The sequence below is a fragment of the Pecten maximus genome, chromosome 19, assembly GCF_902652985.1.
Source record: "Pecten maximus chromosome 19, xPecMax1.1, whole genome shotgun sequence".
In the NCBI taxonomy this organism is placed as follows: Eukaryota; Metazoa; Mollusca; class Bivalvia; order Pectinida; family Pectinidae; genus Pecten; species Pecten maximus.
Window position 1 is genome coordinate 23,410,461 of NC_047033.1, and position 24,815 is coordinate 23,435,275.

At 33.0% G+C, this 24,815-nt stretch overlaps 1 protein-coding gene across 1 annotated transcript; it reads left to right on the top strand.

The window, feature by feature from the left end:
* Window positions 1–4,576: 4,576 nt before the first annotated feature.
* On the top strand, window positions 4,577–17,166 carry LOC117317943. Its single transcript, XM_033872912.1, has 4 exons — window positions 4,577–4,704; window positions 4,952–5,021; window positions 8,353–8,571; window positions 16,734–17,166. The coding sequence occupies exons 2-4, from the start codon at window positions 4,967–4,969 to the stop codon at window positions 16,883–16,885; spliced, it is 426 nt and encodes a 141-aa protein (XP_033728803.1). The 5' UTR covers window positions 4,577–4,704; window positions 4,952–4,966; the 3' UTR covers window positions 16,886–17,166.
* Window positions 17,167–24,815: the final 7,649 nt, after the last annotated feature.

Below are 24,815 nucleotides of genomic sequence, written 5' to 3' on the forward strand. Positions count from 1 at the left end.
TAATAAAATACCTTTTAACAATGCATTTATGCAGGTAAAAGAATGTGCTTCGAGGTGGGTTCTGTTTAACTCATCTTCATCGTCACTCATATACATATAGTTGTTCTTTCCATTAATTTATCAACTCTAATTAGTTAATTAATTTACACATGCAGACCGGTACAAATCACCTGCAGATCTGATCTGATATTTCCTCTTTACACTGGTCACGTTTGTTGGTTAATTAGATTCATACCACAAATAAATAGATAGATATAGGTACAATACTACCAGACATCCATCGTTTACTGTTAAATAAATATTATGAAAACTTTACCCTGAATTATGATTGGTTTGATTGACAGTAGTATTATTTAGTAGTAGTAGTAATATTTATTAATTAGTCTATTACAAATGGTGTAGGTACAACTGTTTATACACTGAACTGTTACTGTATGGCAGTAAACATTTGGTATGGTTACAATATGGGTGACAGATAAATATAGTGTCACTAGTAATCATATCTATATTAGATTTTGATTTATTTGTTAATAGCTTGACACGAAGAGGAAATCAACATTTCCGCTTACCAAAACTCTGACGTCAGTCTGAAAATCGAACAGTTGAAATTTCCGGCAACGTGTATTATAGTTCCTACATTAATGATACATTAAAGTGATACAGAACACTGATAAAATACTATCTCCGGAGAAAAAAAAATTTCCAAAATCGGATTTCAAACCTACGTTTGAGTACAGCTTGTAAGAGTCGTCTCCCCTGTGAACGTTTAAATGTAACCAGGAGGTATGTTGTATTCTGTTACAGTAGGAAAACGGTTGATCAACTTGGTTAATCATATAGGGGAGATAACTCTTTATTGGTAATGGTTTTGTTCTTCCATAAGCTAATAAATGTATTAATCATAATATGTCACTGCAAGAAAGATTATGAATTACTTATCACCAAAATATGATTCTTTGCAAAAAATGAAATTCTTACTGTAGGTAAAGTTTCTTAAATAACCACTTAACATCAGCAGATAATTGTGGCGCTTTTTCATCGTTATTTGTAAAATTGCTTTTTTTTTTTTAAAGTTTTCCCACAATTCCAGATATCGAGAAAATTGGCACATAAAGGTACATGTATAGTCAGTTTTTGCAACAAAACAAATTGTGGGGAAAAAATCGCTCGTGTCGCTTTTCATGGCAATTGTTGGAATACAAATTAAACTTTACAATTTATTTTAACAAAGTGGTTTAAACCGAAAAGTTTTAATGTATGAAATTGTCCCGGTAGGTTTCAAGGACATTTCGTTTGTAATATATACAGGCAGATATTGACAGATCATCTTCGCTGGCAGACGACGTTGACAAATTTTATAATTTCATATCCCAGGTAGTGCTTATGATAACTTTGTGGTACCTTCGGTTTTTAAAATACATGTACATTAATAATGACATATTTTTATAGATTTGTAAAGTTCGATCAATTATTGTCTTGATAACCTGTGTAACATCATCATAACCTATATAACTAAATGATAACCTGCATAACTAAATGATAACCTGTATAACTAAATGATTAACAATTATAACTAAATGATTACCTTTATAACTAAATGATAACCTCTATAACGAAATGATAACCTGTGTAACTAAATGATAACCTATATAACTAAATGTTAACATTTATAACTAAATGATAACCTATATAACTAAATGATAACCTATATACACTGTAACTAAATGATAACCTGTGTAACTAAATGATAACCAATAAAACTAAATGATAACCTATATACACTGTAACTAAATGATAACCTGTGTAACTAAATGATAATCCATGTAACTAAATGATAACCTTTATAACTAAATGATAACCTATATAACTAAATGATAACCTGTATAACTAAATGATAACCTTTATAACTAAATGATAACCTGTATAACGAAATGATAACCTGTATAACTAAATGATAACCTATATAACTAAATGTTAACATTTATAACTAAATGATAACCTGTATAACGAAATGATAACATATATAACTAAATGATAACCTATATAACTAAATGGTAACCTGTATAACTAAATGGTAACCTGTATAACTAAATGATAACCTGTATAACGAAATGATAACCTATATAACTAAATGATAACCTATATAACTAAATGATTACCTTTATAACTAAATGATAACCTTTATAACTAAATGATAACCTATATAACTAAATGATAACATATATAACTAAATGATAACCTATATAACTAAATGATAACCTGTATAACTAAATGATAACCTATATAACTAAATGATAACCTGTGTAACTAAATGATAACCTATATAACTAAATGATAACCAATATAACTAAATGATAACCTATATAACTAAATGATAACCTATATAACTAAATGTTAACATTTATAACTAAATGATAACCAATATAACTAAATGATAACCTATATAACTAAATGATAACCAATATAACTAAATGATAACCTGTATAACTAAATGATAACCTGTGTAACTAAATGATAACAAATATAACTAAATGATAACCATTATAACTAAATGATAACATTTATAACTAAATGATAACCTTTATAACTAAATGGTAACCTGTATAACGAAATGATAACATATATAACGAAATGATAACCTATATAACTAAATGGTAACCTGTATAACTAAATGATTACCTTTATAACTAAATGATAACCTTTATAACTAAATGGTAATCTGTATAACTAAATGATAACCTATATAACTAAATGATAACCTTCATAACTAAATGGTTACCTGTATAACTAAATGGTAACCTGTATAACTAAATGATAACCTATATAACTAAGTGATAACCGATCTTTATTTGTTTACCTATATGACACCTCTAGTTTCACGGTACAACTTGTACCCAACACTGGAGGAATCGATGCGGATTGTAGTATACAGTCAGATAAACTATCATTTGGTTTACTGACGTCATACAGACAAATGCCACGCAGGATGTTAATGTTTTCCACTGCGCTAATTGGTTGAAATTAATAATTTCAGATCTCCGCAATAAACGCGGTTACATCTTTTGGTCACGTACCCGAAGGACAAATTAGATTATGCCGCAATGTGGGGCCCGTCCGTCTGGAGTCAACGTTTCCATTAGATAACTTTTTCTCGATAACCACGAAAGCCATAATCATGATACTGAGTCTGCACCATACTTGGATGAATGACCTCGACCGACCTTCAAGGTCACAAGGGTTAAATGTACTGAAACATTTCAACAACTTCTTCTCAATAATCCAGAGACATGATACTTGACTTGTAGCATGCCGGGATGAAGGGCTATCAAAATTATTTAAATGAATATATCTAGCCTAGACTAGATAAATGACTTAGGTCAACAGTTGACGTAACAAAATACTTAACCAACCCAATCTTTGGAACAATGCCCTGCAGGTAGGGTGTACTTAATTTTGGATCTTATCTTTTTTTTTCTAAAAGCTGGTTCGTTTTTATAATCAGGTGATTCCAAACTCAATGTTCTTTTGGCCTCTGATATGACGCGACAGGTGGCGTTATTGGTCAAGATGAAGTATGTGATTGGTCAATGTAGCGGTAAATGCAAAATGCAGATATGCAGTTAAAAACGAAACAAAGATAAGATTGAATGCAAGCTGAATAAGTGGATGTATTTATTCAAAAGACACATTAATGAAATTATATTCCTGATTCAAATGCAGTCTTACCATCACCAAAAATGATTCAAGCTGATATATTACAAGTTATCAGTGCTGAAACGTATTAGTTCGTTAATCTATGTCACCAGCAGTATTGCATTATAACCACAAGCATTAAAACTATGCCGTTTATCTTTTTTTAAAGATATCTCGTGTTTCCTTTAACAGGGTTGGACAGAAGTACGATAATGAAGACTATTGACTGTTAAATGATCTTAAGGCTCCTTGTCAAATAAGAGTTATTCCATGATCATTAATACGATGTATATCTGGTGATTTTGTTGTCATTATCACTTTACCTAGATAATACAGTAGAGGACACTTGTTCTTCCGAAACACCTGGTCTGATACCTCCTGACCTTTCCAGTATTTCCGTCAAAATATATCTGATAGTAGTCGGATCATCAAGAGTCTCTTTAGTGTTTGAACCTAACATTCTGTTGACAAATGATCTTCTCAAGGAAAAATTGCATACAGAAAAATAAAGTGAATTGGAAATTAAAACGAAAACCTTATATGAATGATAATTTGAAAATAGGAGAACATTTGTAATTTGACACAAATTACTGCAATTTACATACGTTAATGAGGGGTCTTTGAATTTCGTAAATAACAAGCAGTTAATTAATAGCTTTATGAAGTATGTTATGTAATCATAAACGTGTTTGTTAATGACTGATAAGGAGAGCAAAGAAGGCGAGTACCACCGATTTGCAACTAGAAAAAAAATAATCTCATAAAACGCAGAAATACTGAATATATATTCTATTAGAATAAATGTATATTGCATGAGATTTCCGACACGTATGGCAATGAGCATATTCTTGACAAATTGTAATCTCTGCACATTTACATAAAACTGGACTTTCTAACACCTTAATTCTGTCGAGATGTGCGTGATGGATGTCATAATGATCTTGAAATAGTACTCCTGTGAGAAGGTTTATTTTATCGGACGGGAGTGTACTGCACTGGTCGTGCCTCGAGGTATGTGTCATTTTCTCAGTGTACGTAATGTTGTGTTGAATTTATTTATTAATGTTTTTTTGTACAAATAACAAATAATTAAGCGTTACCTCATACCAGAAATATATGTATACTATAAATAGAAATTAAATTGTACAGCTTAATTAATGATTCGTCATACAATTTATGATACATGTACAATTTTTTTTTTTCTTTTTTTTTTTCTTTTTTTTTTTTTTTACAATAAACATATTGTTTGTGTTGACAGCATCTCGCTAGCAGTATGTACGGATCTACACTCTGGTCTTTGGTGTGGATAAGTATCATAGGCTATACCCGTAAGTGGTTTCATTTTTTATAGATTAATATATATATAAATGTGTCCTTGATAATACACTAATATCTTACTTTATTATGAAATGTCTTTAACGGATGGAATATTTTGAAAGTAACCTTACTGTAAATCGGCCATACTTACGCGATTTTTTCCCCCAATTTTTAATTCTATTAAAATTTGTAGATATTCATAAAACTGGATATTTCTAATAATTTAGGGATTCCCAATTGGTTTGCAATCAAAGGGATATATTTTATGTATGATATTATCCCAAGGTATCATGTAAATGAACTATTATTGGTTAATCAAATGGTTTCCGGTATCTATAAGTAGTATTCTGTTAAAATCAATCTAATAAATTGTTAATTGTTAATTAACATTATGTGAATTATTTACCAAACGAAGACAAAAAAATAATTGAAGCCTGCGTGTACTATGACGGGCATGTATCCGGACCAGCTGGTTATAAATGTTATCACGATCTTAATCTGACTTCCGGACTGTGTTACACCGATATCCATCTACAGTTTATAATATCTTGCTTAAATAACATTGTTTTAATAAAAACAAAATAAAAACAAAAAACAAAAACAAAAAAAAACGTTTTCGACAAAACCACTTGCTTTTACTAATAACTTTTAATATTATGTCATTGGAATAGACATAAACATTTGCATGCGAACGTGTTATTAATTTTAAGAAAATTACATTATGATGTGGGTGGTTTTGATAGAAATTAGTTTCCGTTTTGCATTTTTGTGATTTTGAAGCTCTCTTTTCCTATTTATTGCATTCTCCCATCCCATATAACAAAATATCTTACTCTTCACTGGAATTTCTTACTTGCGACTAGGCTTAACATTGCTTCGTTTGCTTTGAATCTCTAATATTGCCTTCTAAAGCTAATCATGTTCCTGAATTCAGTTGAATGAGGGTGATCTGTCAAACATATCAGCTGTGCATTCTTAGTACATAACCTCAATTCCGGTGGGGGACTTGTCTTGTCTGATGTCCGATATAAACCGTTTTTGTGTCAATGTCGCAAAAAGGTTCTGGTTTTTTGTCTGTTTTTGGTTAGATGTCACATGTGGTCTGAATAGTACCTGCTTTGGTGTTGATGTCAAATGTTATGGTTGTTGTCTGTTTTGTGTTGTCACGTGTTGTCTTGTTGTTGCCTGTTTTGGTTCGATGTCACATGTGGTCTGGTTAAAATCCCATTTTGTATTTCACGTGTTATATCATTGTCTGTTTTTGTGTTGTTGTCACGTGCTCTTGTTGTTGTCTACTTTTGTTTGTGTCACGTGCTCTGATTGTTGTCTGTTTTTGTGTTTTGCCACGTGCTCTGGTTGTTGTCTATTTTTGTGTCGATGTCACGTGCTCTTGTTGTTGTTTACTTTTGTTTTTGTCACGTGCTCTGATTGTTGTCTGTTTCTGTTATGATAATGACAAGTGTTTTGGTAAAACTTATTTTGTGTCGATGTCACGTGTTCTGGTTGTAGTTTTTATGTTGATGTCACGTGTTTTGGTTGTAGTTTTTGTGTCGATGCCACGTGTTTTGGTTGTAGTTTTTGTGTCGATGTCACGTGTTCTGGTTGTAGTTTTTGTGTGGATGTCACGTGTTTTGGTTGTAGTTATTCCGTGTTGATGTCACGTGTTCTGGTTGTAGTTTTTGTGTTGATGTCACGTGTTTTGGTTGTAGTTATTCCGTGTTGATGTCACGTGTTCTGGTTGTAGTTTTTGTGTTGATGTCACGTGTTCTGGTTGTAGTTTTTGTGTTGATGTCACGTGTTTTGGTTGTAGTTTCTGTGTTGATATCCCATGTTCTGGTTGTAGTTATTCCGTGTTGATGTCACGTGTTCTGGTTGTAGTTTTTGTGTTGATGTCACGTGTTTTGGTTGTAGTTTTTGTGTTGATGTCACGTGTTTTGGTTGTAGTTTTTGTGTTGATGTCAACTGGTTGTAGTTTTTGTGTTGATATCCCATGTTCTGGTTGTAGTTTTTGTGTTGATGTCACGTGTTTTGGTTGTAGTTTTTGTGTTGATGTCACGTGTTTTAGTTGTAGTTTTTGTGTTGAAGTCACGTGTTTTGGTTGTAGTTTTTGTGTTGATGTCACGGGTTTTGGTTATAGTTTCTGTGTTGATGTCACGTGTTCTGGTTGTAGTTTTTGTGTTGATGTCACGGGTTTTGGTTATAGTTTCTGTGTTGATGTCACGTGTTCTGGTTGTAGTTTTTGTGTTGATGTCACGTGTTTTGGTTGTAGCTTTTGTGTTGATGTCACGTGTTTTGGTTGTAGTTATACTGTGTTGATGTCACGTGTTTTGGTTGTAGTTTCTGTGTTGATGTCACGTGGTTTGGTTGTAGTTATTCCGTGTTGATGTCACGTGTTCTGGTTGTAGTTTTTGTGTTGATGTCACGTGTTCTTGTTGTAGTTTTTGTGTTGATGTCACGTGATTTGGTTGTAGTTTCTGTGTTGATATCCCATGTTCTGGTTGTAGTTATTCCGTGTTGATGTCACGTGTTCTGGTTGTAGTTGTTGTGTTGATGTCACGTGTTTTGGTTGTAGTTTTTGTGTTGATGACACGTGTTTTGGTTGTAGTTTTTGTGTTGATGTCACGTGTTTTGGTTGTAGCTTTTGTGTTGATGTCACGTGTTTTGGTTGTAGTTATACTGTGTTGATGTCACGTGTTTTGGTTGTAGTTTTTGTGTTGATGTCACGTGTTTTGGTTGTAGTTTTTGTGTTGAAGTCACGTGTTTTGGTTGTAGTTTTTGTGTTGATGTCACGTGTTTTGGTTGTAGTTTTTGTGTTGAAGTCACGTGTTTTGGTTGTAGTTTTTGTGTTGATGTCACGTGTTTTGGTTGTAGTTTTTGTGTTGATGTCACATGTTTTGGTTGTAGTTATACTGTGTTGATGTCACGTGTTTTGGTTGTAGTTTTTGTGTTGATGTCACGTGTTTTGGTTGTAGTTTTTGTGTTGATTTCTTATGTTGGTATGTACCCATATGCATGCTGTCATTAATCTGGCGACACCGTTGTTATCTAGCTTCTAGAGATTTTTTAACACCACCGGCACACAATACGAAATTTGATTTTATTACAAATTGGTTGAGCATTCAAATATCCCTAACGAATCAGTGTTTCAGAAGGCGACAATTAAAGTCAAGGCTACATTAAGTCTTCATAAAATAAATCTGTCATCTCGCTTGTTAAATTATTTTTTAACTCAAATATGAGTTAATATAGTGAAATTAGCGTTCTTGCAAATATCCATTGTATTACATTTGTGTTATTTTCCGATCCAAATAATCGCTATATTCTAACATTATGTTTATCCAGTGCCCGAGGAGGTAAAGCGGTCTATGTATGGAGAATGTGTGAAGACTTGTGGATTTGCCCCTCCAATCCGGGCCCTGTACATGGACCGACACTGTATACGGGGTAACGATAAATGTTTGTACTGTAAGTACTACGGGTGTCCGGTAGTGGAGTGCTTTTCTAAGGGCAAGAAAGTGGTTCCAAACATCACCCCAGACGGCCGATGTATGACCTGCGAAGGTAAACACCTGTCTTATGAACCTCGGAGAAATATGACATAATGTCATATGTACATGTATGCTTTCTGAATTATAATTTTTAAAGCAGAGACTGTCTACGATAGTATCAGATATTGTAATATATATAACCATTGCTTTATTTATGGGTTATTTTTCATCCTCTTACTAGCACTGACAAGGGGGTACATTATTGTATAACACTAGTATTTATTAGATGTAAAGTAGAGGCGAATAACTTAATGAATTATTTTATTATAACATTAAACTTTCATATGTAAAGCTGTATCTAAAAAACTTCAGTTTGTAACTATCACATGTAACTAATATTTATCTTAAAACCACAGGTCGATAGGTATTACTTAAACCTACATTTTGTCAAAATTGTCACATATCTATAACTGTAACCTATAACTACAATATGTCTATAACTACCACCTATAACTACAATATATCTATAACTATCACCTATAACTACACTATGTCTATAACTATCACCTATAACTACAATATGTCTATAACTATCACCTATAACTACAATTTGTCTATAACTATCACCTATAACTACAATATGTCTATAACTATCACCTATAACTACAATATGTCTATAACTATCACCTATAACTACAATATGTCTATAACTATCACCTATAACTACAATTTGTCTATAACTATCACCTATAACTACAATATGTCTATAACTACCACCTATAACTACAATATGTCTATAACTATCACCTATAACTATAACCTATAACTACACTATGTCTATAACTATCACCTATAACTACAATATGTCTATAACTATCACCTATAACTACAATATGTCTATAACTATAACCTATAACTACAATATGTCTATAACTATCACGTATAACTACAATATGTCTATAACTATCACCTATAACTACAATATATCTATAACGACCACCTATAACTACAATATATCTATAACTATCACCTATAACTACACTATGTCTATAACTATCACCTATAACTACACTATGTCTATAACTACCACCTATAACTACAATATGTCTATAACTATCACCTATAACTACAATATGTCTATAACTATCACCTATAACTACACTATGTCTATAACTATCACCTATAACTACAATATGTCTATAACTACCACCTATAACTACACTATGTCTATAACTACCACCTATAACTACAATATATCTATAACTATCACCTATAACTACACTCTGTCTATAACTATCACCTATAACTACACTATGTCTATAACTACCACCTATAACTACAATATGTCTATAACTGTCACCTATAACTACACTATGTCTATAACTATCACCTATAACTACAATATATCTATAACTATCACCTATAACTACAATTTGTCTATAACTATCACCTATAACTACAATATGTCTATAACTATCACCTATAACTACAATATGTCTATAACTGTCACCTATAACTACACTATGTCTATAACTATAACCTATAACTACACTCTGTCTATAACTACCACCTATAACTACAATATATCTATAACTATCACCTATAACTACAATATGTCTATAACTGTCACCTATAACTACAATATATCTATAACTATCACCTATAACTACAATATATCTATAACTACCACCTATAACTACAATATGTCTATAACTGTCACCTATAACTACAATATATCTATAACTATCACCTATAACTACAATATATCTATAACTACCACCTATAACTACAATATGTCTATAACTGTCACCTATAACTACAATATATCTATAACTATCACCTATAACTACAATATGTCTATAACTATCACCTATAACTATCACCTGTAACTACAATATGTCTATAACTATCACCTATAACTACAATATGTCTATAACTATCACCTATAACTACACTATGTCTATAACTATCACCTATAACTACAATTTGTCTATAACTATCACCTATAACTACAATATGTCTATAACTGTCACCTATAACTACAATATATCTATAACTATCACCTATAACTACACTATGTCTATAACTATCACCTATAACTACAATATGTCTATAACTATCACCTATAACTACAATATGTCTATAACTGTCACCTATAACTACACTATGTCTATAACTACCACCTATAACTACAATATGTCTATAACTATCACCTATAACTACAATATGTCTATAACTACCACCTATAACTACAATATGTCTATAACTATTACCTATAACTACAATATATCTATAACTATCACCTATAACTACAATATGTCTATAACTATCACCTGTAACTACAATATGTCTATAACTATCACCTATAACTACAATATGTCTATAACTATCACCTGTAACTACAATTTGTCTATAACTATCACCTATAACTACAATATATCTATAACTACCACCTATAACTACAATATGTCTATAACTATCACCTATAACTACAATTTGTCTATAACTGTCACCTATAACTACAATATGTCTATAACTACCACCTATAACTACAATATATCTATAACTGTCACCTATAACTACAATATGTCTATAACTGTCACCTATAACTACAATATATCTATAACTGTCACCTATAACTACAATATATCTATAACTGTCACCTATAACTACAATATGTCTATAACTACCACCTATAACTACAATATATCTATAACTGTCACCTATAACTACAATATGTCTATAACTACCACCTATAACTACAATATATCTATAACTGTCACCTATAACTACAATATATCTATAACTGTCACCTATAACTACAATATATCTATAACTATCACCTATAACTACAATTTGTCTATAACTGTCACCTATAACTACAATATGTCTATAACTACCACCTATAACTACAATATATCTATAACTGTCACCTATAACTACAATATATCTATAACTGTCACCTATAACTACAATATGTCTATAACTACCACCTATAACTACAATATGTCTATAACTATCACCTATAACTACAATATGTCTATAACTGTCACCTATAACTACAATATGTCTATAACTATCACCTATAACTACAATATGTCTATAACTAACACCTATAACTACAATATGTCTATAACTATCACCTATAACTACAATATGTCTATAACTATCACCTATAACTACAATATGTCTATAACTGTCACCTATAACTACAATATGTCTATAACTGTCACCTATAACTACAATATGTCTATAACTATCACCTATAACTACACTATGTCTATAACTAACACCTATAACTACAATATGTCTATAACTATCACCTATAACTACAATTTATCTATAACTATCACCTATAACTACAATATGTCTATAACTGTCACCTATAACTACAATTTGTCTATAACTACCACCTATAACTACACTATGTCTATAACTACCACCTATAACTACAATATATCTATAACTATCACCTATAACTACAATATATCTATAACTATCACCTATAACTACAATATATCTATAACTATCACCTATAACTACAATATGTCTATAACTATCACCTATAACTACAATATGTCTATAACTATCACCTATAACTACACATGTCTATAACTATCACCTATAACTACAATATGTCTATAACTATCACCTATAACTACAATATGTCTATAACTATCACCTATAACTACAATATGTCTATAACTATCACCTATAACTACAATATGTCTATAACTGTCACCTATAACTACAATATGTCTATAACTGTCACCTATAACTACAATATATCTATAACTATCCCCTATAACTACAATATGTCTATAACTATCACCTATAACTACAATATGTCTATAACTGTCACCTATAACTACAATATGTCTATAACTATCACCTATAACTACACTATGTCTATAACTATCACCTATAACTACAATATGTCTATAACTGTCACCTATAACTACAATATGTCTATAACTGTCACCTATAACTACAATATATCTATAACTATCCCCTATAACTACAATATATCTATAACTATCACCTATAACTACAATATATCTATAACTATCACCTATAACTACAATATGTCTATAACTATCACCTATAACTATCACCTGTCTATAAATATCACCTATAACTACAATTTGTCTATAACTGTCACCTATAACTACACTATGTCTATAACTACCACCTATAACTACAATTTGTCTATAACTATCACCTATAACTACAATATGTCTATAACTACCACCTATAACTACAATATGTCTATAACTATCACCTATAACTACAATATGTCTATAACTATCACCTATAACTACAATATGTCTATAACTATCACCTATAACTACAATATGTCTATAACTACCACCTATAACTACAATATGTCTATAACTACCACCTATAACTACACTATGTCTATAACTATCACCTATAACTATCACCTATAACTACAATAAGTCTATAACTATCACCTATAACTACACATGTCTATAACTATCACCTATAACTACAATATGTCTATAACTATCACCTATAACTACAATATATCTATAACTGTCACATATAACTACAATATATCTATAACTATCACCTATAACTACACTATGTCTATAACTACCACCTATAACTACACTATGTCTATAACTACCACCTATAACTACAATATGTCTATAACTATCACCTATAACTACACTATGTCTATAACTGTCACATATAACTACAATATATCTATAACTATCACCTATAACTACAATATGTCTATAACTACCACCTATAACTACAATATGTCTATAACTATCACCTATAACTACACTATGTGTATAACTATCACCTATAACTACAATTTGTCTATAACTATCACCTATAACTACAATATGTCTATAACTGTCACATATAACTACAATATATCTATAACTAACACCTATAACTACACTATGTCTATAACTATCACCTATAACTACAATATATCTATAACTATCACCTATAACTACAATATGTCTATAACTGTCACCTATAACTACAATATATCTATAACTATCACCTATAACTACAATATGTCTATAACTACCACCTATAACTACAATATGTCTATAACTACCACCTATAACTACAATATGTCTATAACTATCACCTATAACTACACTATGTCTATAACTATCCCCTATAACTACACTATGTCTATAACTATCACCTATAACTACACTATGTCTATAACTATCACCTATAACTACACTATGTCTATAACTATCACCTATAACTACAATATATCTATAACTATCACCTATAACTACAATATGTCTATAACTTTCACCTATAACTACAATATGTCTATAACTATCACCTATAACTATCACCTATAACTACAATAAGTCTATAACTATCACCTATAACTACACATGTCTATAACTATCACCTATAACTACAATATGTCTATAACTATCACCTATAACTACAATATGTCTATAACTATCACCTATAACTACAATATGTCTATAACTATCACCTATAACTACAATATATCTATAACTATCACCTGTAACTACAATATATCTATAACTACCACCTATAACTACAATATGTCTATAACTACCACCTATAACTACAATATGTCTATAACTATCACCTATAACTACAATTTGTCTATAACTAACACCTATAACTACACTATGTCTATAACTAACACCTATAACTACACTATGTCTATAACTACCACCTATAACTACAATATGTCTATAACTATCACCTATAACTACAATTTGTCTATAACTATCCCCTATAACTACAATATGTCTATAACTAACACCTATAACTACACTATGTCTATAACTATCACCTATAACTACAATTTGTCTATAACTAACACCTATAACTACACTATGTCTATAACTAACACCTATAACTACAATATATCTATAACTACCACCTATAACTACACTATGTCTATAACTATCACCTATAACTACAATATGTCTATAACTATCACCTATAACTACAATATGTCTATAACTAACACCTATAACTACACTATGTCTATAACTATCACCTATAACTACAATATGTCTATAACTATCACCTGTCTATAACTATCACCTATAACTACAATTTGTCTATAACTATCACCTATAACTACAATATGTCTATAACTGTAACCTATAACTACAATATGTCTATAACTACCACCTATAACTACAATATGTCTATAACTATCACCTATAACTACACTATGTCTATAACTATCCCCTATAACTACACTATGTCTATAACTATCCCCTATAACTACACTATATCTATAACTATCACCTATAACTACACTATGTCTATAACTATCACCTATAACTACACTATGTCTATAACTATCACCTATAACTACACTATGTCTATAACTATCACCTGTCTATAACTATCACCTATAACTACACTATGTCTATAACTATCACCTATAACTACAATATGTCTATAACTATCACCTATAACTACAATATATCTATAACTATCACCTATAACTACACTATGTCTATAACTATCACCTATAACTACACTCTGTCTATAACTACCACCTATAACTACACTATGTCTATAACTATCACCTATAACTACAATATGTCTATAACTATCACCTATAACTACAATATGTCTATAACTGTAACCTATAACTACAATATGTCTATAACTATCACCTATAACTACAATATGTCTATAACTGTCACATATAACTACAATATATCTATAACTATCACCTATAACTACAATATGTCTATAACTACCACCTATAACTACAATATGTCTATAACTACCACCTATACCTACAATATATCTATAACTATCACCAATAACTACACTATGTCTATAACTACCACCTATAACTACAATATGTCTATAACTATCACCTATAACTACACTATGTCTATAACTATCACCTGTAACTACAATTTGTCTATAACTATCACCTGTCTATAACCACCATCAGTCTATAACTGTCACCTGTCTATAACTACCATCAGTCTATAACTGTCACTGTCTATAACTACCATCAGTCTATAACTGTCACCTGTCTATAACTACCATCTGTCAATAATTGTCAACTGTCTTTTACTGCAGTCAGTCTATAATTGTCACCTGTTAGTTACTTCCACTGTCTATAATTGTCACCTGTCTATATCCATCATCTGTCTTCAACTACCATAAACATACATTGTACATTTTATTTCTATGTGTGTATTTGCTATGTATAACAATATTCAACGCTTGATAAACTCTCACCTGTTATTTTAATGGTAAACTCTGTAAGTTGTCACAAATCTTCAATCGTGGCTAAACAGCCATAGCTACAATATTTTTTTCTGTTCATCTAACTGCAGCATTTCTTAACCTAACTACAAAGTATACAATATAATTATGTGTCTACAATTTTCTACAACTTATAATCATTGAGTGTATATAACCTGACAGTCACCAATAGTCGTAAAACTCCAAATAGTAAATCAAAACATTTAATTTTATAACAGCTCTCTTCCAAATGTACTGACGCACAGCGTCCGTCTGTCAGGATTCAAATCTTCTGAACGCTACTTGTTGTGAAGAACTGAATCAATTTTGACCAGATTTCTGAAGCATCATTGCGTGAAGGGGGGGGGGGGGGGGAGGGAGGGGGGGGGGGGGGGGGGGGGGGGGGCACTGAAATATTCAGATGAGCGATGCAGGCCCTTTGGGCACATTGTTCTATATTGTAGCTATCCTCCGTGAAAATGACCATTTAAATATACTTATCGTCTGTCTTTAATAAGTATCAATAGACAATATATATTCATTTTTTAATTTGAACCTAATGCTTTATCTTATTAAACAGTCTAGTTTTATCTTCGCTTTCTTATCTATAAATGTATCTAAATGTAAACTGTCGTAATGATTTGAATAAATTATTATAAATATTAATCAGATTCAATAAGATATACGGTCAGATAATAGATAATCTATATTTTTCAATTAACGTTAACAGAACTAGACATTAGTGTGATATGTATTTGTCTTAGTACACATGCATTAATCTGGAGGCCTCCTTTATATACTGTGCACGTTTCCCATAGGTGGACAGATATTGTGATCAGCTGTATGTAGCATGATTTATAAATATCCAGCTCTTAATTACCTACACAGGTACGTCGTAAGTTAATCAAATAGAAGTTGTCCTTAGTTTAATTAATTTAACTTAAGATAAACAACTTTTATATTCAGATCAATGTGTGTACGCCTCTGAAATTTACAAGAAGGGAGACAAATTTATGGCCGCTGATGACCTGAACACGTGTCGCTGTCTGAAGAAAGGTCGTGTACTTTGTACCATGAAGAAGAAAAAGCCATCGCTTAGTGGATACTGTGATATCTAGGTGGAAGGCGACCATTCTACAAACGGATTGTTTATGCTCAACAGGTTTCTTTGTTTTAGTAATAGGTTCCTGTGATAAAAGTTGATGTAAGAACGAACAGGATAGTGCTAAAGTAGTGCAAGTGTTTGTAGAACAGTTTTTGAAATGGATCTTACACTCTGCATAAGTCATTAAATGTTGTTTTTACTGCAACATTTATGCTTTTTCCAGTAATGCACAAGTTAAGGGGTTTTTACTATTGTATTTCTGATTGAATGAAATAAATTTCCGTTTTCATTTGTGAAAATTTTTGTTTTCTATTTAATACAACTTAATTACTTACATTAATTTGTCCTCGATGGAGAAACAAAACGATGATAATCTTGATGGGTACATAACGTGCAATATCCAAATATTTCTATTAATTTCAAAGTCTTTAATGTTCGATTTCAAAAGATTGCCGTGTTACTAAATAAAATAACTTCTTACACACAAAGCATCGCTAAGTTGTTTTTTTTTATGTTGGAACCATAATTTTGATCATCAAAGCAAAACACTTTTATACAAAGATTTCATTTCTTTATCACAATTGCAACAGTAATGTAGTTTAATAATATATTTACATGTATTTATATATTTTGAACAGATATCCCGCTAAATATTTACATCTATAGATGTACTACACCAGCACTGTACACAGCTACCTAACGGCGTTACAGTGTCATATAGAAATATATACACTTGAAATCACAGATTATACAGCACATGTAGGTATATATGAATCATGTTGCTGTAAGAAGTTTAACATAAATACACGTGACAGAAGTAAAATAACCATAAGTAATGAAGTGTTAAAACATAACGAAGCAGACAGCTATCAAAAAACTAAATTAATCATACAATCAAAACCATGTCAGGAGGTGAGTTTTATATGCTATTTTCAGTTTTTTGATGTGGAAGAGCTTAAGTGCACAAAATTTTAACATATATTTTAAACTACAAAAACAGACTATCATACCAAGCATGGTCTGTGCCAGCAGTCATTTATAGATCTTTGTTTTATTTAAGTAAGTTTCGGGACAAGTTGTTCCGCGTTCAGGACGAGTTGTTCCACATTCGGGACGAGTTGTTCCACATTCGGGACGAGTTGTTCCGTGTTCGGGACGAGTTGTTCCACATTCGGGACGAGTTGTTCCGAGTTCGGGACGAGTTGTTCCACATTCGGGACGAGTTGTTCCGCGTTCGGGACGAGTTGGCGAGGGGACATAGAGACGTACGTAACCAAACGTCGTCTTCGCTCTACCCACGTCAAATGGTCCAATTTTCATGAAATTTTTTGCACTTATTTACAACTATCATTTCTGGTATGAAATTGTATTTCAACCTGATGATTTTAAAATGAGGTCACTGCTACTATAAACAGATTGTTGAAGTCCTTGCCGCGGTGGTCGAGTGGTTAAGGTGTCCCGACACTTTATCACTAGCCCTCTATCCCCGCGGTGGCCGAGTGGTTAAGGTGTCCCGACACTTTATCACTAGCCCTCTATCCCCGCGGTGGCCGAGTGGTTAAGGTGTCCCGACACATTATCACTAGCCCTCCACCTCTGGGTCGCGAGTTCGAAACCTTTGTGGGGCAGTTGCCAGGTACTGACCATAGGCCGGTAGTTTTTCTCCGGGTACTCCGGCTTTCCTCCACCTCCAAAACCTGGCACGTCCTTAAATGACCCTGGCTGTTAATAGGACGCTAAACAAAAACAAACAAAACCAAACCCTGCTCAGTAGACATCATTAGTTACCGGGATGTCCTGATCAGAAACTAAATAAGTTACATGTCAACCATCATCTCTTGAGTTCAAATTTCACCTAACTGGGGTCAAAATCAAGGCCACTTACTATACAGACATTTCTGATATGTATTATCTACCAACTTGATTAATTTTTTATAGTTCTAGAGCTCCATACACTTCTTCACAATCATCATCTCTCGGGGAAATTTTGGTTCTAATCTTCTGGAATCAAAAATGAGGTCATTGCTGGCTGCCAAGATACTACTATCAATATATGTTTGACGTCCTCATGCTACCAACTTCATCAATCATATCGGAGTACTTTAACCTAAATACACTTATAATTATGTTAACTTGAATTAATTTACATCTTAATCTACCGGGATCCAAATTGAGGTCACGCTTACTGGAAATACATTTTCTTCGTCCTCGCTCTATCAACTTCGTTAATAATATTTAGTTTGGTTTTCATCCAAATGCAAAACAAGCATATAGGGAACAGTACAAACATTTTCGTAATTATCATGACATAGACAAGCATAAGATGGCGGAGGACAATATAACCATCAATACTAATGAGATGTACAGGACATGTTGTAACTACATTGTGCTATCAATATACACTGTAAACTCACCAGTTTCAACTTATTGAATTATATGACAAAACCGTGACGTCATACATAGTAACGATACGTCATAACGGATGGCGTCATACTATAACCAGTATATATATAGGCGCAGCGGTATAAGCTGCGGGTATTTCTGGCTAGGCGATTGGATGCCGTAGATCGTGAGTTCGAGGCCCGGTCAGGGCACGAGTCAAAAAGTTGTCTTCTTTCGTCATTTGTGTTACTATGTTATATATCCAGTATATATAATGTATATATTATATATTTTAGTTCTGTTACTCACAACTCTAACTCACAACTACTATATTTTCTTGTGATATTTACGTTTGTTACCCGTAAGACAATTATGTGCCAATTCTTGCAATCCTCTGTTACGTATTGGGCAGTGTTGGATAGCGAGTGGATTCGTATCAATTGAGCTGCCTTATTTTATTTCGCCGCCAAAACATAGGTAGTGTAGTTACTTATCAGGTTACTTTTGAACTCTTCTAAAAAAATACTGTAAGAAATCGCCTGACCTTAATCCATTCGGCAGATCGTTGTAAAAAGTTATTGACATCAGTCATATGAATATTCCCTTAAATAATATGTTAATTTATCAAATGTTTTAAATGTCATCTGAACCCAAAATTTAAATTAACTCCATCAAGTAAATATCATTTGTTTCAAAGGCGGTTTTAATCAAGTCAAACCTGAAAAACACATTAGAATTTAATTTTAACAGACACAATATAAATAAATACACCGGTGTCGTGTTACTTGACAAGACGTATTTGGTTTGATCAGGTAGTGAATCTCAAGCTGAAAACCTACTTTTTAAATAGACTTCTCGGTATAATCTAAAATCCTCAACAGACTTCGTAAGTAAAAATGTAACCCGAAATCTCACACAAGATTTGTACACAGGAATATAAAGCAGTTAATGTTGAATTTGTCCCCAGACAGTTACTCGGCAATCAGATCGATCTCAGGTGACTATAAACATACTAAATTTGGCACACTCAGAGTTAAGTACGTTTTCTGATTTTAACAGATTTGTTGATTGTAAGTTTTACCCACGCATCTAGTTAGCATTGAGGAGACCAACATAGATCTGCTGTCCCCATGGTAACGCTAAATATATTTAAGTACTCCATTTTCTTTCGCAGGTGACTATAATAAAGATACTAAATTTGGCACACTCAAAGTTAAGTACATTTTCTGATTCTAACAGATTTATCAAACTGATTAATTTTTGTATTGTTTTACGGCCCATCGACAGTTAGGGTCATTTAGGGTCAAACAGCACTGTAAAAAAACGTTCACACAATTAAAAACACCAAACAATTATTAAACCAAAAATGATTAAAAATCTGACAGGTACATTTAAGCAATGAACAGTGGTTTTAATGTTGTTATTGTCGATATGGCAGCAAGATGTATGGTGGGCAAATGGTATGGGAACCCGTTAGGGTCATATCAGGGCGGGTGTCAAGGAGACACAAACAGCCAGGGTCATATGAGGACGGGTGTCAAGGAGACAGCAACATCCAGAGTCATATGAGGACGGGTGTCAAGAAGACACGTACAGCCAGGGTCATATGAGGACGGATGTCAAGGAGACACCAACAGTCAGTGTCATATGAGGACGGGTGTCAAGGAGACAGCAACATCCAGAGTCATATGAGGACGGGTGTCAAGAAGACACGTGCAGCCAGGGTCATATGAGGACGGGTGTCAAGGAGACACCAACAGTCAGTGTCATATGAGGACGGGTGTCAAGGAGACACCAACAGTCAGTGTCATATGAGGACGGGTGTCAAGGTGAAACCAACAGCCAGGGTCATATGAGCGCGGGCTTCAAGTAGACACCTACAGCCAGGGTCATATGAGGACGGGTGTCAAGGTGAGTTTAGGTGGGGTTTCAAAATGGCCTAAGAAGCAAATACGACAGTTTGTAACCATGTGCTAAAAAACCTCTCCTAACAATTTAAAATAAACTACGCAAAACTAGTAATAGCAAAATAATGATAAATCAATTGGTAATATTGCTATGTATTTTTTGTGGCGAGTGCGTATGTGTGTTTTAGGAGGCTGCGGTATGTTCGTGGTAAGTCTCCTTGTGATAGGCCGGAACTTTTGCCGATGTATAGTGCTACCTCACTGAAGCATACTGCCGAAGACACCCAGTATCACACCCCACCCGGTCACATTATACTGAAAACGGGCGAACCAGTCGTCCCACTCCTAATATTCTGAGCGCTAAGCAGAAGTAGCAACTACCATTTTTAAAGACTCTGGTATGTCTCGGCTAGGGGACAGAACCCAAAGCCTTCCTCACAGCGGCGGACGATCAACTAAAGTCCAAAAGTGAGGCATTGTCAAGGGGGACATTAGGAAGAAGAAAGTTGTTTAGAAAGAAGAGAAAAGATAAGATCCCATATTTAGTCGCCTCTTACGATCATGCAATGGGGGCAGCAGGTACAATTCTTACGCCCTACATGCAGGGCAGGAGTGTCAATAGAGGACGAACAATATGAAATAGCTTCAAGAAACTGTGTTCTTGTCAAACCTGTCAAATCTTTACAATCTGTATCATCCAGATAGGAGAAACGCGGGCTCAATGAAGACCCCTACTTGTTTATGTTTCTAGCAGATTTCTCAGCAGATTTCTTAGTTTGAATGTCTAGATTTTATAAGTAGGGTAGAAGCGCTTTAATAATATAAAATTTCTATTCACGGACATAGATGCTATTTTTTATTATGAAAAGATGTTATTTGTAATGACATAAAAGAACAATGAGTTTGGTGTATATTGTTGCAAGATGTGTTTAGTTACTTTAGGCCATGTGGACCGAGACCACAATTAGCTTCGCTATATGTTTCATTGTAACATTAAAATTCATAATAAATTCCCAAAATCTCATATGCAACTTTCCATCTCACCTGGCCAAGACCAACATCTGAGAAGCAAAATATAAAAGTTTCAACCCAGCATGTTCGGCATTTTCTGGAGATAGCTGTCAAAATGTGTCACCAACGTGGATTATATACATCCGGGTCAGGGGTAGAGGTCAAATCAGGACTCATCACACAGGGTCCTGGAGCACATAATAAATGATCAATATTATTAGTTTACATCACAAAACCTAGATTGACATCTCTACTATAAATCCACATTAAATTCATCAACAGAAATCAAGTTCAAAGAGGCATTTGATTTGTTTTCCTGAAATACATACATTTTTGAGAGGACTTCATTCGTGGGGCCTGAACCCGGAAGTACTTAATTGTGGTCTCAGTCCATGTAATACTGTATACCTGGTAATTTTCGCCCCTGTTTAATTTTCGCCATTTTTGCCCTTTGAAGATAGGGCGAATTTAAGATGAAGGCGAAAATTTCAAGCTGAATTGAAGGATTTATAAACCATAGTACATGGGCCAAGTGTAGTCAGATCACAAACATACCCTCTTACTTTTCAACTGTTAAATCACGTACTAAGCTTAGCATTTTCAATTAAAAAACGATACATACTAAGTTATTTTAAAAATTCAGTCTTTTTTTAGAATTATGTAGTCATGATGAAAATGAAATACAGAGTGGCATCAAATTCCTGCCATACAAAAGACTAATTTTATGAGTTCACCGTCGCTTGTTTGTGGCTTCCATTCATGTACATGTATGTACAGTACATGTGAACAAGAGAAAACACTGGTCAGTCATTAGTCACGGTGCGATGAACTTACAATTGATCGTGTTGGCTTAAAGTCACCCATGCATACCCGATACTACTTGAATTAGCAGGGACTAAAAGAAAATCTGAGCACGGGTAAACGTTCTTTGTTTGACACCTGATCACATTTTACATCTCATGCTGGTAAGACCATTGGGGAACTGGATAAGTCCCGAGTGGTCCGAGTGCAACTTGTATCGAGATTTCCGAACGGAATTTTTCGATTTTACAAACGAGGATCATCTTGAAAACCATTTAGGGCGAATTTAAAACGGGGCGAATATGTTTTCTGTTGCTCAAGGGCGAAAATTACCAGGTATACAGTATATCGTATCTAACGTTCTAATTTTAATTAACTGTCATTTAAAGACGTGGCGTCCATATGTCGGCATTTCTTGTTAGCGTGCTACGGGTTGTTCTATGTACATGTATATATTAACGTTTGGGATATAACAGGGTGGTCTGTTATGCCCTCTATCGTTCAATACGTCATTGGGGTGACACATCAAAGCCAAAAATCAACACTTTGCACAAATGGCAAGTTTTGATCTTCGTGCAGGGTAAGAGTAAGTAATAAAGCTCTCTTTACGCTAAATAATTCAAAATAAACTGAATATTAACAAAACAATGACGTTTTTTCTCAAAATGCTTAAAAAGTAAATATGTTCGGGATCGGTTCTGCTGTCACCTCATATATCTTATCTTATCAGACATAGTAATAAAAGAAGTTTGATTTAAACATATTTTATTGCCTTTAAACACTTGGATCGGGCACACGTTTTTCAACTTATACAAAGCCCTTTCCTTACAATAAAACTGTATACATTTACAAAATTCAAAATGGCTTATTTACAATACTAAAATACATTATCTCACACTATCATACAGTCACTCGAGGAGAAACATCATGAGAGAGAGAGAGAGAGAGAGAGAGAGAGAGAGAGAGAGAGAGAGAGAGAGAGAGAGAGGGGGGGGGGGATGGGAGAGAAGGGGAGCATCTTATATTATTTATTATTCAATATTATATACATATATAATGTGAGTAATCCTTTCCGACACCGACGGCAAAAGTTAATTCTAACACTATTCAATGCTCACAACTTTTACTAATGTCCATCACTTCCCATGCCTAGGTTAGCGTCCTCCTGGTCATTCCGTTCTTTCTTGTATAAATAAAATAAAAGAAGTCGGTAGGGATTTGATGTCGAAAATCTATTTGAGGTAAAAGTGACCTTGATTTGGACCTGATAAACAAATTGATAAGTATGCGCGCCAAAATTTTCGAATAGAAATAATTCAATTCAAACTTTATTGATAGTCGTCACATAGTTATCATAACAAATCAACATTAGCTGTAATTAGCTATTAAAACCAACTCAAACAGGAAATGACATACACAGATACAAAATAGAATAAATAAAAATAAATAAAATATAAAAAAAAATATACCTGAGTGTGAGTTTAAAAACAAAATTATTATGGAACTTAAAATATTGTAAAATTGTAAAAACATATAATTGCAAAAAAATAACTGTTATATGTTATACATAATGTATGTGCTGTATTTTTGCATTGTGGCCCATACCAGCTGTTTGTCAGTGATTTGAATTGTGTGAGTGAAGTTGTTCTGAAGCGGTTTGGTAGGGTATTCCAGATTTTAGGTGCTTCTGACCGAAACATGTGGTGTATGTGCAGTGATATCTGAATGTGTATGCTTTTTCTGTGATATTGATTAAGTCATGTAAGTATATTGGTGGTTGTTTGTTTGTGAATTAAAGACTCCTATTGCAAAATTCCTTATTCTGATTGATGGTATTTTTGA